The sequence below is a fragment of the Leuciscus leuciscus genome, assembly GCF_965113295.1.
Source record: "Leuciscus leuciscus genome assembly, chromosome: 22".
NCBI lineage: Eukaryota > Metazoa > Chordata > Actinopteri > Cypriniformes > Leuciscidae > Leuciscus > Leuciscus leuciscus.
The window spans coordinates 34,462,516-34,481,981 of record NC_138746.1 but is presented as its reverse complement, the minus strand read 5'-3'; the positions used below and the strand labels follow the sequence as shown (position 1 = coordinate 34,481,981).

The following is a 19,466-nucleotide window of genomic DNA, read 5'->3' as shown; positions in this document are numbered from 1 at the left end:
AAATTGTAGATTTAAAAATCTTGTTTTCCCCTGTTGTTTGATTTCATGGAAACAGACACCAGTGATTTTGCCAAGAGATCTCTTATTTATTTTATATAAGACATAGGAAGAAGAGACAATGGATAAAACGAAGGTCTTGATTCAGCAGCCTTTCCATCTCTTCCATCTCTTCCTGATTTTCGAACAGAAGGGCTTGGTTTTTATACCATTAGCATCTCTCTGCCATAGACAAAGACTATCAGTTATTGTATATGTTGACCAGAAAACTGCATTATCAGAAAAACACATGATGTGAGACACATGATTATAATGTGACTAAAACAGTACATCACCAGAGAAACATGTGGTTTCCATTAACATATGAATGTATCTCCTTATACTATGCTCGGTGAAAACACTGCACATACATTTCAGTCTAACTTCAACACGCACTCACCCAAAGTCTCTTCTCCATGATTCACAAAACACAATGATTACAAATGATTATAAATGTATATAAAAATTATAACACAGATACATAATACTACTGATTATGAATATTAATAAAGAGTAATAATAATACTAAAAACATTAAATGATGAAATTTGAGTCTTCACAGCGGGATCAGGAAGTGCATGCATGACAAGAACCCTGTGTCATGAGCAATTCCCCACATCAGGACAGATCACACTGATAGACCCAACAGGACCCTCAGAGAGACCAAACACATCCTCCATGTATCAAACTAATGACATGCTGATTTACCCTAAACACAGACACTGCCATCCAGTTTTTTTAATACTATTTTTCAAATGAATTACTCTTTTCATTTGAATTATGCAAGTAATTTTAACGTTTCAATGTACGCCAAAAAAACGATAGGGTGTTCCATTCATCATTTTAAGTTTCTGAAGGGTGTTAATGCAACAAAAAAAGTTAAATGCCAATGTAATTTTTTGTTCCTCTGCAAATGTTGCTGCTACTCAGAGAATACTCGATTATGGACACAGCTCCAGACTTGACATTTGACACAAAAATGAAGAGACTTTCTCGATCTTGTTAGGTCAAGTCTGATTGGCTGGTTTTACACAGCTCCTGAGAGTAACGCCACACAGGTGTGTATAATTTGCCTGTCTGGAAGCTAAGACTCGGTCTGAAATCACCCCTTTTTGAGGAAAAGCCATTTGTAGACCATAGTGGGCATTATTGAGTGCACTCATTCAGTCCCATAATGCACCATAGAAATGAGGATTTGTACTTTATTTTACAGCACATGTACCTACAGTCTACTTACTCCTAAAAGGAAAAATCCTTTTAATTAACAGATTGGGCCGTACAGACACACAGGGAGCACATCACTTGCGGTCTTGTGGACTTATAATGTATATGCCAAAAAACTGCAGGGTGTTCCATTCGTCATTTTAAGTTTAAGTGAAATGCCAATGCCATTTTTTTTAAAGTGCATTTTTCTCTGGGTCTAATAGAAAATCATGGAATTTAAACCTGTTTCAGTTTCAGTTTGTCTAAAAGGAAATAATTAAGAAATTCTGCTCACCAAGGCGGCATTTATTTGATAAAAAACAATAAAAAAAACTGTATTATTGTGAAATATTATGACAATTTAAAATGACTGTTTTCTATTTTTATATATTTTAAAGTGTAATTTATTCCTCAGATGAAAGCTGAATTTTCAGCATCTCCAGTCTTCAGTGTCACATGATCCTTCAGAAATCATTCTAATATTATGATTTGATGCTCAAAAAACATTCATTATTATTTTCAATGTTGAAAAAAAAATGTAATTTTTGTTTTTCAAAATTCTTTGATGAATAGAAAGTTCAAAAGAACAGCATTTATTTAAAATAGAATATTTTCTAACATTATAAATGTCTTTACTGTAACTTTTGATCAGTTTAACTCATCCTTGATGAATAAATCTATTGATTTATTTTATTTATTTCCCCCAAAAAAGAAATAAACAATTCTTACTGACCCCAAACTTTTGAACGGTCGTGTTTAATGTTACAAAAGCTTTAGATTTCAGATAAATGCTGTTCTTTTGAACTTTCTATTCATCATAGCATCATGAAATAAGAATGTAAAATACTGTTTTCAACATTGATAATAATCATAAATGTTTCAAATCAAATCATCATATTAGAATGATTTCTGAAGGATCATGTGACACTGAAGACTGGTAACATTAAAAATCTTACCGATCTAAAACTTTTGACCGGTAGTGTGTATATATATATATATATATATATATATATATATTATAGTGACCAATGCTGGGTGTAATGCATTACTAAGTAATTATTACTGTAATTAGTTTTCCTTTGAAAAGTAAGTAAAAGATTACCATTAATTTTTCTTTCATTTAATTACAGTTACTTCTGGTGTAATTGCATTTTATTCTGTGAAGACTATATTAAACAATAGTGGATTTAACATCAAAATCATAGTCTAATGTTGAAATGTATGTTTTTAATGCAAACTTCTCCCATTAAATACTTGGTCAGATCAAGAATAATTAAGAAGCAAAGAATTAAAAGAGCAGTTTCATGTCTATCCTTGTATTGTTCAACTGGCCGAGGGTTGATATGAGATTTACAAAGTAATTTTCACGTTCTATTGGGTTTTCAATTTGATTTTCAAAGACTTTTAATTTCAAATCAATATTTCCGGTTTCCTTTTTGATTTGCCTGTTGTCATAGTTACTCGTTTGTTCATTGATTAACACACACCTGCTCCTTGTTTTCATCATCAGTTCTCTCACCCTGCATCCCAATGTTCATATCCATCCTCAATAGTATGTGAGATTATGTGTCCCTAAGCATAGTATGCTGAAAAGAATATGCCAAAATCCCTCGGATGTTTGTGCGTCGCACACTGTTACGTTTATCTCTTTGCATTGGATTATCGCTCTTTTGTTTAATTTAATAAAGTTACGCAGTATTTAGATCTGCTGCATATCACCTCATCCTCATCTTCATCCTCAGCCAAGCCATCACAGTGATTAGAAACAAATAATGCAATACTTTTTAGAGAGAGTAATTAGTACAATAATCTAATGACATTGTTGAAGATGTAATTAGCCGCTAATTACATTTTTAAGGCGGCTCTACAGCAGACTCTCACGTTGTGTGGAATATATTCCACAAAGCAATTCAATACAACATCTAAGTGCTAATAAACATTGAATAAACATCAAGCCAAAAAGGGAAGGTTCAGTTTAAGCGATGTGTGTACTTTGACATTTTCTCTGATCTTTGTAAACAATATCCCATGATACATTGAGGCTTAATTGTCTATCATTGTTCACCCCTTATCTACCATCGGCACAGATTCATGTGATGAGACAGCGGCGATGATGAAACATAAATCACAGAAAATGTGAGCTCTTTAGTAACGACCACGTGTACGTCAAACACAAGCTTTTAGAAGCTGTCTAAGGTTGAGGATGCCAGTGTCCTGACACCGTAAACACAGTATTTATCTCTTAACAGGCTTTTATATACGATCGCAGGCGGTAAAAGTCATCAGGATTTGTCACTAAATTATTGTCTTTGAAGAGGATTACAGATAAACAAAAGATACATTTATTGTGAGGTGAACGTCTCCAGACTCTCCTTTAGCATGACATTTACAAAAGACTTCAGGTGTGTTTGACATTCACGGCTCGTTTCATTTCCACTGGAAAGGCTTATGTTGTCATATTTATTCAGCAATGATTCTTTGTTAACATCCTAAAGCAGATGCGTGCCCTCAATGACTCTTACAGTGGAATTCTTACTGCCTACTTCACATGTAGAAAGATTTAAAATCATTATACCTAAGGTACATTTTTAGTAACTTCGTTGTGTTGTATCTTTAATCATTTTTCCCCTCTAATTTCGAAAAGGGTTGAAATTATACATTTGCCAGCATTTCTTTTGGCTTCTCCCTCCACCCAGACTTTGACTTCATTAATTTGTTAATTATGTAGGTATAGAAGTGTATATAGTAAATAAGTGTATAGTAAATGCTCAGTCATGCCAGTAATCTACAATAGTGGCCAAAAGTGGCCCGTTTTTAACTACCATACGATCTTGATTAAACCATCAAAATATGAGGAAAATATTTTAAAATATTCTAAATATGAGGGAAGAACAAAGCATTACACGTGGTTAAGGTATTTATCTGACACAATTATTTGTCAGAAAAGGCAAAAACTACAGCATACATTGACTACAACATAATTAGTTATTCATATTTCGTTGGTTCCCTCTTGTTTTTGTCATGTGTTCATAATTTATTTGCATGACAGCCTGGCCAAAAATGATGGCATGTTTCATTGCTTAATCACAAATAAAACAATCGACTCGTTCAACTTGCCTACAAAATCTTTACAACATTTTTAATGATATTTGAATGAAGGGCAAGATGTACCTACCTTATTTCAACGTAAATCCCCATATATCCTCAATAATCATGACCTACTGGAAAAGAAAACTAATGAAAATGCAGGGATCCAAAGGAGAAATATGATTGAGAAATATAAGTGAGATGATCTGATTCACATTCACAGTAAGGACAGATGAGGTTTGTCTGTCAGTGTTCAGATCTTGAGAGTGTGTCATTAATTTAAATCCTGCAGCTCTGTGCTGTGATAGAAAAATATGCATATTTCTTTTGAATGATTGAAAAGCCGTCTGCCTTGTAAATAATATCAATAGTTCATAGATTCATGAAATGTTCACTCAGTGTTGATTTTAAACACATAAGAAGGAAGCAGGTAAAATCCTTAAACGGACCTGTATCCCCTTAAAAGAATAGTTAATAAAAAAAAAAAAAAGTGAATTATAAAGAACATGTGATGTTTAGACTGCAAAGATAAATACCATTGATAGTCTCTCGCTGTCAAGCAGAGCAATATGGCTTTCATCCAAAGGAAACTTCAAGGCTTTTCTTGGCAGAGTCATTTATTTTGCATATACAGCTTATCAACATTCAATGTTTCACTTCCTATGCAGAGGAGGTCTGCTTCAGTGAATCAATCACCTTGACAAAGGAAGCCTGTATGATCATTAAATGTGCAAATTAGTTATAAAAGCTGTTTGCTTATGTATTCAAGCTGTCAATGTGACAGCATATAACTAGACAAGCAATGAGCGCAGTAATTTTGACCGCTGTTAATCTAAGTATGCCATGAAGCAGAACTTCATTTACATAGATAGACTGACATTTGCAAACGAATAACAGCAGTCATGAGTTTGCTTGTGTGCGTTTCAGCATTTCTCCGAGAGCTGACGTTGTTATCTTCAGGAATTATTCCTGTCTGGTTGATGCAGACATATTAAAAAAGCTGAAAATTCAGCATTGCATCACAGGAATAAATTACATTTTAAAATATATTCAAATTGGAAAAAAAAGTTATTTTTATATTTATATTAAATATTTCTGTTTTTACTGTATTTTTGGTCACATAAATACAGCCTTGATGAGCAGAAGAGACTTTAAAAAGTCATAGTCATTCCAAACTTGTGACCCCAGGTGTGTATGAACTCTCACTTTCAGCTGCTTTTTCCCCAGAAAATTTCTTAAAGGGGTGGTTGATTATGATTTGACTTTTTTTAACTTTAGTTAGTGTGTAATGTTGCTGTTTGAGCGTAAACAACATCTGCAAAGTTGCAATGCTCAAAGTTCAAAGCAAAGGGAGATATTTGCTTTAAAATAAATTGCTTTTTAAAGACTACAACAAACGGCTGGTAGAGACTACACCACATTCCTCACGGGTTAGTGACATCACCAACCCTAAGATTTACATAAACCCCACCCCCTAAACACGATTTATAGATTATCAAGACAGAATATGCTAATTATTGACTAGAAGATAACTACACATAAGCTACATAAATTCATCAACTAACCATTCAGAAATGTCCTGTTGCTTCTACATGTTGTCACTTCTTCTTGAGTCTCTCTATCATTGTCTGAATGGTTTGAACATAAAAGGCTAAAAGTTTTAGAAATTTCCAGTGCATGTCTGTGTGAGTGCAAGCTGTTGAAGCTCCGCCCCCTGTACCGGGAGCAGCAGCTCATTTGCATTTAAAGGAACAGACACAAAACGGTGTGTTTTTGCTCACCCTCAAAAAGTGACAATTTTAACATGCTATATCAAAATATATGTGGGGTATTTTGAGCTAAATCTTCACATACACACTCTGGGGACATCATAGACTTATTTTACATCTTGTGAAAATGGCATTATACGACCGCTTTAATGTGTAAATATTTGTATGAACAAAAAAAGATTCAACAAATGAGACATAAACTGAACAAATTTAACAGATATTTGACAAACAGAAATGGAGTCCCTGAACAAAGCGGGGGAAACAGTTGAAAGTTAAAAGTGTATCTTGTGAGTCCACCAGTTATGGAAGCTTGAACACTGAATACAAAATAAAAACAGTAATCACGACTTTTCATCTCACAGCAATTCAGATTTTTTTTTCTCTCTCAATTGCAAGTTTACATCTCGCAATTCTCTAGTTTTTATCTCAGAATTACGTGGGATAAAGTCACAATTGCGAGTTATAAAGTCAGAATTGTCTTTTATTTGCGAGTTGTCTCGCAATTGTAAAATAAAAAGTTTCAATTATCTTTTAAAACGTTTTATTCTGTGGCGGAAACAAGCTTCCATACCCAGCACTTCTTCAGTGCATCTCATCCTCGTGGACCGCTCCAGATTGGTCAGTTCTTGCTGTGAGATGTTACTCCGCTCTTCCACCGAGACACTTGACTTCTCAAACACGTCTGAGGTCACATGGTTTGGCTCTGCACTGCATTATGTGGTTTATTGCTCTGTTCACACACACAGTCCTCATGTTCCCGCAGGAGATCAGGGATCATCTTTCTCCTGGTGTTTATCAGAGTCAGTAGAAAGCTCTCTTCAGCGTTACTTGAGCTTGATTTTGGTAAAATGACACACAAGTGTCTGACCATATATAAATCCACAATATCAACGTTGTCGTTAATTATTTTTAAAATACAGTTTTTCCATTTCCTGAAAAGGCAACTCAAGCTCATTGGAAAAACAAACCTGTGGCAAAAGTTTTTGAAAACACAAAAAACGTAATAGTATGTACATATCACTGCAGTTTTCAACAGAAATGAACACTAGGCAGTGAACCAGCAAGCTCTTTTAATGGTTTTCACACACAATTATGATTACAGGGGCAGATTATGGATTAATAAAGACTTGTTTTCACGTGGCTCCTTGCACAATTATGTTATGATGACCTCAATACACTTTTTACCATAGTGCATGACATGTAAACGAATATATTTTGGAGTTTGCATCATTTAACCAGCTCCATATGTTGGTTTTACTGATGTAATAAGCTTGCTGGAGAGCTCAGCTGGGACAGAATAATACTTGTGATGTGGAGAGATCGGATGTGAATCCCTTGAAAGACGAATCACGATAAAAGTTCAAAAACAAGCTAAAATGACATGGCTGTGTTTTTATGTCACAGTTGCTTTTGTTTACACCGTCAGGTAGGTTTAGGGTTTAGTGTCGGTGTATGTTACTTTAAAATGGAGTATTAATCTTTTAGGAGTGTGACTTCTGACCTGTAATGCCCTGAATCATAATCATACAGTGTTCACTCGTTGGCCAGAGGAGAACTGAGCGACTGAGTCTGGGTTCTCACATGGGTTTTTCTACATTTCTGTCTCCTGATGGAGTTTTGCTTCCTTTCCACTGTCGCCTTCGGCTTTCGGCTTTCGGCTTGCTTAGTTGGGGACATTTAATATTCAACAATAATATTGATCTGTGTTACAAACTTTTTGAGTCTAGGGAGAAGGCGGCGTGCAACATCATGTACTGGAAAACATCTCACACAAACCAGTCTAATTTAGTTAAGGTGATCATTTATTACAGAGAGAAACGAGATGAAAAGAATACCCCAAGATACTTATTTACATAAATGTACAACTTATACAAATCATAACCAAGGAAAAGGTTCACAAAAGAAAGAGGTAAAGAGAAAAGAACTAGACCGTGCCAAATCAATCTTGCATTGACACCATTATATGAGAACTGAACTGAGCTGGACGATGACATCACCGTTTTCTCCAGAACGACTATATATATATATATAAATGAACTAAATTAATATCATTTTTACAACAAAAATGAACCATCACTGAACTTACTTAATCTGGACTATGACGCTATTTTCTTCTAGAAACAAACTTTGTTGCATTATTTTCCTGTTATCACTGTAAAGCGTCTTTGAAACACTCTGTATTGTAAAAAGCACTGTAAAAATAAAGGTAACTTGACTTTTACTAACCGCCACTAACCAGACATTTCAATTCAGAACTGCGGTGATACGTACAAATGAAATGATACGTTGCCATATTCAAGAAGATTATTTCCTTATTATTATTTCATATCAGGGTTCAGTGACATTTGACTGTCATATTTTTGCTTTTTCATAGATTTTTGATGTCTTTATGATGATATTTCTGTGCTCACAACGCTGTCATTATGACACACAGAGAAATCAATATGTGATTGTAAATGTGTCATGAAAAGCTCCCAGTATCAGAGCCCTCTCTGACTCCCTGTAGGGCTCTGAGGTTGAGATGTGATCTCATTACACCTGACTGATGGCCTGGATGACATGTGGCTGATAAAGTCTGATAAACAGCTGGTGAAGTGGTAGCTGTAATGAGGGATACGATGGATAGGTAAGGAGAAGAGTGATTGATAGCCTATCAGATATCCATTTAGACACTGGAAGTAGGTGAACAATATTCAAGAATAACTCATGAATATTAGATTAGAGAACTGAATTTGATCGAAAAACCTTGCCCACTGAAAAAGCAAATGCATGACTTATAATAATCATAAAAATAATATAATTTTGGCGGCTGCTATTATGCAGTATAGGTCTAAATGAGTCTTTATAAATATACTAATACTTACTTATAAATAAATAAATATAAATGGAGCTATACTTCATTATAAGCATGGACTTCACAGAGAGTGTTGCCGGAGGGGCCAGAACTCAGAGTATTTCAGACAGACTGTAAATTGAGGTGCTCCAAAAATGTATAGTTTGTTCAAATTTTTTTTTTTTTTTTATATATATATTAGAGGTGGGCATAGATTAATTTTTTTAATCTAGATTAATTTTGAAATTAATCTAGATTAATCTAGATTAAAATGGCTCATTTGAATTCTGCCGAAGGCATTCAGAATATGTGTGCTACCCAAATAATGACTATAAAAGTAAGTCTTTGAGAACGGGTTTCTCAAGCCAGGTGGCGCATTAGACCAGGGGCTCATCTCCTGTTTCCAAAATGCATCACAAACTGCTTGAGAAAGCTGTTCTACTCATAGACTGTAAAAGGTTACTACTGTACTGTTACCGTCCGTAGGCAACATTAGGTAGGCCTATGTTATTATCAACTACTATAGGCTATCAATTAGGGATGGGCGATATGGCCTAAAATCTATATTGTGATATACATTGCAGCCTCTTGCGATAACGATATACAGTATATTATAATAAAACCATTTCAGAACAGATTACACAGACCCATGCTAAACTGCTAAATGTTTTTTTTTTAAAGGGTGTATGTAGTTTTGAGAACATATATTGTGCAAAACTGTAAGTATACAACATCATTTTGCAGATAAATAAAATTTAAGTACACTAGCTGCAGAGACTTAAGCAGGTCTAATGTTTATTATGGCTTGGAGCTTATGAAACCCCAAATTTAAAATTAGAATATTGTCTAACTGATGTCTTTTCAGTTAAAAAGAAACACAACAATGATTCTTAAAATTGAGATTATGTGCTACACCACTAAGATATATTGGAATGGGAATAATACGCGCGCGCTGGTATTCAGTGATATCATGTTTCGTTTTGAATTTGAGGTGGTAGAACGGATTAGTCAGCCCGGTATCACCCCAAAACGTCATATACTGACGCGTCTTGACCATGCGTCAACATACGACGAAAAGGGTACCCCTATAACGTCAATATGAGACGCAGACAGAAGCGCACCAGCAGCGCCTCCTAGCGGTACCATAACGCATACCTAAACCTACCCATAACCCGAATCGTCACACATGGACGTTAGGGGGTACCCTTTTCGTCGTATGTTGACGCATGGTCAAGACGCGTCAGTATATGACGTTTTGGGGTGAGACTGTGTTAGATTAGTCGTGTGTTAACTTACCGAACTGTTACCCCACACACTCTGTATTGCTGCTGCTCGTCTGACGGCTTAAACCCGAACCAAGTCCAAATAATGGATGTTGCACCGATCTTTTTCACCAGCTTTCACGTTCAGCCGTGTTTACTTAAGATGACGACGAATATGCGTTGCAGCCGGGTTTACCTCGCGGCCGTGGGTAGATTGCGTCATCATAGCTTGTGTAGTATAGAGCCATCTCCCAACCCAACTTGGAGAATAGATTAACGGCGATAATTTTTTTATCGCGCGATAAGAGTCTCGCGTTAACGCAGCACGTTAACGCCGATAACGGCCCACCACTAATATATATTATAGAATGTTAACCTATTCAAGTAGATCCAGACAGATAATAATGCTTTTTTTATTTTTTTATTTTTTAAATAGCATCATATGGGCTCTTTAATGTTTTGGTTCTTAATACATTTGCGGTGTATGAAAAGTTTCTGCATTTGCTTTACTGTAATAATTCCTGTAGCTGGACTTCTGAGAAAAGGCATTTATTCCTATTGATAATTCTCACTCTCTCGATCGAAAAAAGAAAGAAAAGAAGAAGCTATCTTGCCTCTGTGTCATGTAATAGAAAGATGTCCCCTGTTATGTAAATGTCCAGGTCTCTCATTATCGAGTGTGTGATAGAGATGGGCTGAATGCGGAGGCTCTTGGCGACGGCTGATATTCTCAGGCCACTAGAGATGGAGATCTGGAGCGCTGAGCTTCTCTCGAGGACTAGCTGATTAAGAGCTTGTGGATTGGCTGAGAACGAGCGACGAGAGCCGTGTCCAGTGTCGTTCTTCACCCGGACTGAGGGGTTTCACAGAATCAGAGGGACACTCTTTCTCTGTGTGAATGTTTCCTCTGTTTTATCCTTGAATCTTTCAGAAAGACTATTATATATTGTCCTGCTGCTATTTTTATTTTTTCTGTCACCTTTATTAAAGAAGAATATAGAGTGAATGATTCAAACTTGCATCACTAACAAAAGATTTTTATTTTTTTTATAAATGAAAAAATATTGGTAGTATCATGGTAGTCTTTGATGTAAATACTGGTACTTGTGTTCGATTAGTACTTTCTGCACTTCAACCTCGGGTTATCATGGTTCTAAACCCTGCTTTTAACCCCACGTAGAGGAACGTTTCACACTTGTAATGTAGAAGAGGGTTAGCATCGTGTTTTACCCGGGGTTATGAAACTTTTGTGCTGTTAAACATGCATTGCAATGCCAAACTTGTACAGTGTGAAATGATGCGCCGTTATAATGTTACGGCTTGATGCCTAGCAACCGACAGCCAATCCCGTGCCTCACATTCACGTGCTTTGGAAAGTCTCAGAAACACTACGCTTTGTATAAACAATCGGCTGTGATTCAGTATTTGCACAAAGCTAGAACCTTTATGTAAAAATAGCTTTTACAGCATTCATCCAATCAATGACACTGACACCGCAAATAAGAACCTTAAAGATGTAGTTCTTCAGTTCACATTTACACACACCCACATCATCCAAGATGTTCATGTCTTTCTTTCTCCAGTCGAAAAGAAATGAAGGTTTTTGAGGAAAACATTCCAGGATTTTTCTCCATATAGTGACTTCAATGGAGTCCAACGGGTTGAAGGTCCAAATTGCAGTTTCAAAGACTTTCTATGAAGCTGCACTGAACCTCACATTTGGACCTTCAACCCGTTGACCCCCATTGAACTCACGGTTTCACTTTATTTTGATGGTCCCTTTAACACATTCTGTTGTCTAGAAGTAACATTGCACCTACATGTCTACTAACTCTCATTAGAGTATTAGTAGAGTATTAGTAGACTGGTAGGGTTAGGGTTAGAATAAGTTGACGTACTTGCATAGTTACTTATAGTAGAATGTCTGTTGAAGGATCATCACAATAAAGTGTTATCAGATATTAAGCAGACAGTCTACTAATACTCTAATGAGATTTAGTTGACATGTAGTTACAAATGTACTTATAGTCAACAGAATGTTCAAAAGGGACCATCAAAATAAAGTGTTACCGAAGTCACTATATGGAGAAACATCCTGGAATGTTTTCCTCAAAAACCTTCTTTTCTTTTCGACTGGAGAAAGACAGACATGAACATCTTGGATGACGTGGGGGAGAGCAAATCATCAGGAAATTATAATTCTGAAGTGAACTAATCCTTTAACCCAGGGTTTAAGAGTCTAGCGTGAAATGGCAGCGTATGAACACCCAGAATGAATGATTAACCCCGGGTGAATCATGAGCAATGTGAAACATGTATCATGGTGTATCATGGCGTTACCATTTGCAATCTCATTAAATCCATCCCAGGTTTATCAATATTTGCATTATGGCATGGTTAATTTATTAATAGGTGGTGTGTTAGTGTCACAATCCTAAACATATAAGCGTTCTTTTCTTTTTATAAGATAAACGGTTTTGTGGTTCAGTGGTTTGATGATACACAGGCTCTTCTCCTGTTTGATTAAGCAGTGCATGTGTTTTCAGTTTGCCAGCGGTGGTGAACCCCGAGCAGAAGCTGGAGGAGCTTGTGGAGAGCGGAGAGGAGACTGTAAGACCAGGCTGACATCTCTGATCACGCAGACCAGGATCTCCACACAAGATCCTCCCACCGCCATCAACACCCAGGAGACGCACATATGATGCCGACAGCGGAGCCTGATCTGACTGTGACCGCACATCAAGACGGCTGTTCAGTGCAACACACGCCAAGCATTCATTCCACTATTAAAGGTGCACAAAAGAAGTTGAGATGAATTGTCCCTTCATGGTGGAACATTTAAATCAAAAGGCAATTTGATATCATTGACAAAACGCCAATACTCTCCATCAGAACCTCATCAGGAACATGTCAAGTTCAGATTTCATCTTAAAATCAAAAGAAATATATATTTTGCTAACAGAAAATTTTGATTTTTTGGTAACACTTTATTTTACGGTGTTCTTGTTGCATATATTATATGTACTTACCATAGTATTAACTGTAAATTATGCATAATTACATGCAACTAACCCTCAACCAAATCCTACCCTAACCCTATAGTAAGTACATGTAGTTGCTTAATATTACTCAGAACTTAAATATATAATTACATTGTAACAATGACACCTTAAAATAAAGTGTAACTGATTTATTTATTTATTTATTTATTTATCTTTCCCATATTTGATGCAATTTAATACGAGTTAAACACCCTTTTTTACTCAGTTATCCTTTTCGGTAACACTTTACTTAAAGCTTTATATATAATGCATTATAAAGGTATTTTTAATGCAGCATTTTTTATGCACCTTATAATGCATTGAATAATCTCATTAATAATTAAAACCACAGTTATGATACTAATATATTCATTGTTACTCCTTTAGAAAGTTTAATGCATTAAAACTCAAGACAAACAACCAATTTCAGATGTAACAAGGAGTCTGCAAATATTAAAATGCATTTTAACTCTGGTTACAATTATTTATGAAAACATGTAATGTTTATACATTGTATAAACATAATGTTTACACTAAGAATAATTATTGGAATGACAGGCTTACATTTATTTTTTTTTTTTTCTTGTTGATTTTGCTGTGAAATGTGTCTCATTTTTGTAACATTCTCCGAATAAGAGACTTTAAATAATAGACATGTAATTACAGCCATCCAGTCGAAGAGAGATTGCTCTGAAAATGGCCTTACTGTCAGCATCACATCTACACAGTCAGCTAATAATGAATATATGCCATGTCTAAGACATTTCTTTGTACTGTTTGAACTCAAAATTCATATCATAAATTTTATTCTCATGCCTATCTACTTTTTGGTTTAGATTCGTTGGGTTTTTACATCCATTTCTTACGGCTTCTTTCTCCAAGCACTCAACTCAAAATCACCCTTGCTTGCAAAAACCCCAAAGACATTTCTTATGTGTCGTATGATTTTTGTTTTGTTTTTTACCTTTCAATCAATTTTCATTTAGAGCACAGAATTGGTCTGATATTTGATTTGTTAGTAAGCCATTTACTGCAGATATGCAGTTCTGTCAAAACCTGCATTAATGGAGCCTGGAGAAAAATCAATATCAGCCCTGTCAATACTGGTCTGACTCTATAGGGTTTCCTAACTGTGCATTCTCAACTGTCTACAGTAGATTTTCCCAGAAGTGTTGTGGACCATCCAGACTTTCACAGTTTGTAGTTTTCTGGAGGTCAACATGATATCAGTTTTGTTGCAGTCTCACACATCTGTACAGGTAAGTTTAGGGGGCTCAGTGGTGTTAAGGTCAGGTAAAACACTAGTATATGTGATATATAGAGTCATTGTCATGTTGAAAAAGTGCCCAACAACGCAGGGAATGAGGAGAGGGTATACCATCTTCTGTTTCAAAGTTTTCATTACATGTGTAAGCTCGTGCTCGATCGGCCCAAAGTCCGGCATCCGACCAGCACAGAAGGTCTTTACGTGTTACTGTCTTTTCTCGAGGCAAAGTATTTTTGATTAAATGCAATACATTTTCTCATATGTATTCTCTCGTTATTTCATCTGACTCCATGAAAAAGTTTTAATGATATCTATGCATCATTAAATGTGAGCGAATGTTTGATTATTCTTTTTAACTCTTTAATGATAATGTCAAAGTCAGTTAGAATAATCAAATGTAACAATTTATTATGTCAGGTAAATGTATCATGCCAATTACATAATCAATTCAAAGATAATCAATACAAAACATCAAAAGCTCTGGATTAAAGAGAAGAGATTCAAACCTGACATTTAAGAAATACATGAGGCTGAGAGTCTTATAGAGGAATCTGAGAGGAATCTGAAGCACAGAAAGGCCCAGAGCCCTTTGCTGCATTTCATTATATAGACAGAACCTCTTTCACATGGAAACATCTGCTAACAATGGAAATTTGCATTCAGAGGTTACACCTTTTGGGGGTATGAGACCATTTGCCAGGAGACCACCTTCCTTTGTGTGCCAGTTATCTCTTAACTCTTAAAACCTTATTACCTTTTGTTTTACCTATTTGGAAATGAGACATTTGTACCAGTCGCACTGAGACATTTCAAATGATACCAAACATGTATAATACTCGATGATAATCATTCACATTAAACCATTTAGATTCTTGGGTGAGTTTTTGGTGGTCTTCGCATGGGGGAGAAGGAGTGGGGGATGTAGATTAGGATGACTCGGAAGTGAGACTTTCGTCTCGATAGTGCACAAGGGTGAGTTCAAATTTTAATTTCCAGAGAGGTCCTTTGTCCTCTCAGGGCCTCAAGTAGACTGCCTGGCATTTATCTAATTTCTCAAGTCTTACAGTTATTTCAGTCTTACACATGTGTGAATTCACGATGCCATTGATACAGCTCATCTGCTCCCAACCGTCAACACTCATTCATCCCTATAGTTGAAGCTCGCTACAGCAAGCATCGCTCCAGGGCAAGATGTGCTGTTGAGCTGGCTTTCGGCATGCTGTGTCATCGTCACATGTGTTTTGCCAGTGTTTTTGATATAAACATCAAGAGTAGGAAGATATGGAGCAGGTGAGATGAGAAAAAGATATCAAATAAATGCCATATCAAATTTTATTAAAATGGGACAACTCCCCTCACCTATTTTTAAACTAATTTTGTGCATAAAAATACTGGATGGAAGCCTCAAGATGTGCATAAATTCAAAAATAAGGTAAATAAGGCTTTAAAACAACATCAAGGTGAGTAGGCTAAATAATTACTGAATTTCCATTTTTGTGTGAACTGTCCCAAAGACAGTTACAGAAAAATAGTGAAGGGGTAAATACACTTTAAACAGAAAAAATACATCGTTTGGTAAGCGACGTAGGCCTATGCAGTGGCTTTCAAACCAACCGAAATCACTAGTTTATGAAATCTCTATTTCACCTTTCTTTTCTTTTTTTTTTGAATTGTAAGGACATTTTTACTCATTCATATAGCTGCCTGTTACAGGCACGGCGCCAGGATTCCAGTGTTGGATGTTTCCTTAAGCAAACGGCCACCAGCTGCTTTTTAGATACATCCTTACACTCGTCTGCTAAAATAGCACAGAAAGATCCCTCATGCAGTTCACCTTTAATCCGTCGCAACAGGAGAGTGCACGCAGCCTCCAACAGGTCATTCTGAATTTCGTGACTGAGCATCTTTGCACTGTTAGGGATCGCATCTAGTCGCTCTCGAGTTGCTCTTTTGGAGCATGTTTATGACAGATGATTTTGTCAAGTTCTGTGCCCGAGTATTGATTGAAACTGTCGGGCAGTGTTGTTGATCTGTATTGTTGAAAACTTAAAACAATTAAACGGAATTGTGAAATATTCGGCCTCATGTTATCCGAGCAGAACTAAACTATGTTTTGGGAAAAAATATGAGATTGCTGACCACTTTTACAGTCTATAGGCCTTAGGTCTATAGAGAGATGCGCTAAAGCACAGCCAGGGATGATGCGTAATGGAGATTCCAAAGCGCTCTTCTTTGGTCAGAACCAAGGAGAGCGATCACGGATAGGTCCGTCCTATGTACCGAAACTTTTTACAATGCAACAAAATATTTAAAGAGCATCAAGCTATTAAAATATCTATTATGTAAGCACAGATATAACAGTATATTAGTCAGTCATTTTTATTAGGTTAAACAGTGATTTGATAACGTTTTTAATTTAAGGCCTACCCACAATTGGTCTGGCCCATCCAAACCTGGAATCCTGGCGCCATGCCTGCCGTCATCGCCTCTATCAGCGCTACAGGTAGAAGTAGGTGACATATTAACTGCAGTATATTGGGCAAATCTAATGGGACAGGACAAATCACATCCTACATTAATGGTACTTGAGCAGTGTTGGGAGTATGTAACAGTTTTGGATGGAGGGTTGGAGATTTAGTAAAGGAGTTGGCTATAAAAGAGTTAAGTATTACTCCAAGAGTGGCTTTACCAGCAGTCTCTTTGTGGATTTTGCCACAGCCATCAGTTGATTTACAGATGCTGGAACAGAGACAAGAAGAAGGTCAGAGTGAACTCGAGGAAATCCAGGTAAGGGAATACCTGTGGTTAAAGTATGGGCATAAAACACAAATACAGATGCATAAAAAAAAAACAGATAGTGAACACAGCGTTTTTGTCATTCCAAAAATTCTAATATCCAGAAAAGCAAGGATCTCACATAAATTATCATTTTTTTTCAGTGGAGTTAATTGCAATAGTGATGGCATTCAGATAGATAACTGAGAGAATTAAAATATGTGTTGGTTTGTTCAGACTCCAGTTCTGCTCTTATGAGCATTGAAGCACAACAATCAGATACGAGACAGGATTTAGTAGTGGAAATTCTGCAGGAATTATATCTATTACAGCAGAAAAGTGTAAGGATAATATTCATGTGGGTTCCAGCTCACGTGGGGGTGAAAGGGAATGAAGCAGAAGACAACCTGACGAAACAAGCTCTGGAGGACACTAGAATAGAAATGGAAATATCATATATTAGATATGAAATTAAAGCTATAATTAAAAAACAAATAAATCAAAGATGGCAACAACAGTGGGAAACAGGAAGTAAAGGTAGACGTATGTAATACAGCCAAAAGTGGGTAAAAGTAGGTACTCAGGTGGAAGTAGAAGAGAGGAAAACATTTTATCCAGACTCAGAATATGACATACTATGAATAAAACAATGCAATTAATGTCAACGCATTAATAAAGCGATGTGAATGGTGTGGAGAAAGTGAAACAGTAGAACACGTAATCATGTATTGTGAAACGCACAAAGATGACAGAGAAAAGTAATTAGAAGAGGTTCAGAGGGAAGAGGAGATTGATAATCATTTGAGGTACCTATTAAACCCTGAACAAAGACGTAATACAGGTTTAATTAACAGGATTTGAGCATTTTTTGTGTGTGTGTATTTTTCCTCAAGCCAGAGGAGCTGAACTCGCAGCACTGGCTGAAGCATAGATTCTTACTGAGCAGGGGAGGATGGGAAGCGGGTAAGTAGTTAGAGTCTCTTGATCGAGTTCACAGTAGGTGGTGGTAATGCGCGAAATTGGTGCGAACCGCCTAAAGTAAACGGGAAGAAGAAGAAAAAAGAATATGGGTGATCTTCTTTCTCAGTACTCCACTTTTGTGGCATGTTTGTGGCAGCCAAGTTCAGTTATAGAAGCATGCAACATCTGGTAGGTGACGTTTGCTCGCTCTCATTGGCTATCGCGGGTATCAGGCAGCCCGATCAAGAGTCGTAAACATCAAACATGATCATGCGGGCTACGATGAGATCGGGAGCAGTAAAATAATCGTAATGACACCATTTCACCACAATTGAGGATTTTTTTGGACACAAAGTTGGTTGCGAGAAACCTCGCATTAGGCTGCGCCCCCGATCGCTTGGGGCGCAAATCGGGCTCAAAATCGGCCTTAAAATATCAGAGATGGGAAATAAAATACTTCGTTACTGTACTTAAGTAGATTTTTCCGATATTTTTATTTTACTATTTATTTTTGTCCCGACTTTTTACTTTTACTCCTTAGATTTTTAACACGAATATCGGCTCTTTCTACTCCTTACATTTTACAAAATTGGCTCGTTACTTTAATTTAAAATAATTTCAGTGGTTACCGTTATTATTTTTCGCGTCATCAATATCGAATTCAATCTAATTGGATGGGAATATACGTTGCACTTAACGCACCACTACAAGACGACTCGACAGATTCGGCGGCAAATCATTTCGGCTTGATGGCGGTAACGTTAGCGCGTAGTATGGACGGCGACATTATAGAAAACGGAGATCCCAGAGATTCGGCAGACAAGCAGCAAGACATTCCCAATCATCCATGGCCTTATCTGAGAGAGATGTGTGAGCATCAAGACTCCTGGCGAATGTTCTGCAAATTGTGCCAACCGAAACACCACGAATACTATTTGAATTTTATTACGTTGCCGTACATGTGAGTCCATGATAAATCCCAGGCACTAACTCGCAGTTATAATTAAATTCACTGGGTGGCGCTATATATACTATATACTTTAATATATATTGTATGTAAGCTCATGTGTATATTGCCTAATCGTAAGCTTGATCAGAAATGATGACAAAAACGTACAAAACTTCAACTTAAAAAATAACGTCTTTTTGGTTAAACGTCATTTAAATAAACTAATATTCGATTTTTATGAGCCCGAATATTCTAATGCAATATTTTTGAAAAATGCCCATCAC

At 36.4% G+C, this 19,466-nt stretch overlaps 1 protein-coding gene across 2 annotated transcripts in view; it reads left to right on the top strand.

Moving 5' to 3' along the window:
* mlip (muscular LMNA-interacting protein) overlaps window positions 1-14,759 on the top strand; it is a 76,885-nt gene extending 62,126 nt beyond the window's left edge. For both annotated transcript variants that reach the window (XM_082153890.1, XM_082153891.1), the window contains exon 12: window positions 12,737-14,759. In XM_082153890.1, coding sequence (XP_082010016.1) covers window positions 12,737-12,892 — 156 coding nt within the window. In that variant the 3' untranslated portion in view covers window positions 12,893-14,759. The remainder of the gene's footprint in view (window positions 1-12,736) is intronic.
* The last annotated feature ends 4,707 nt before the right edge of the window (window positions 14,760-19,466 follow it).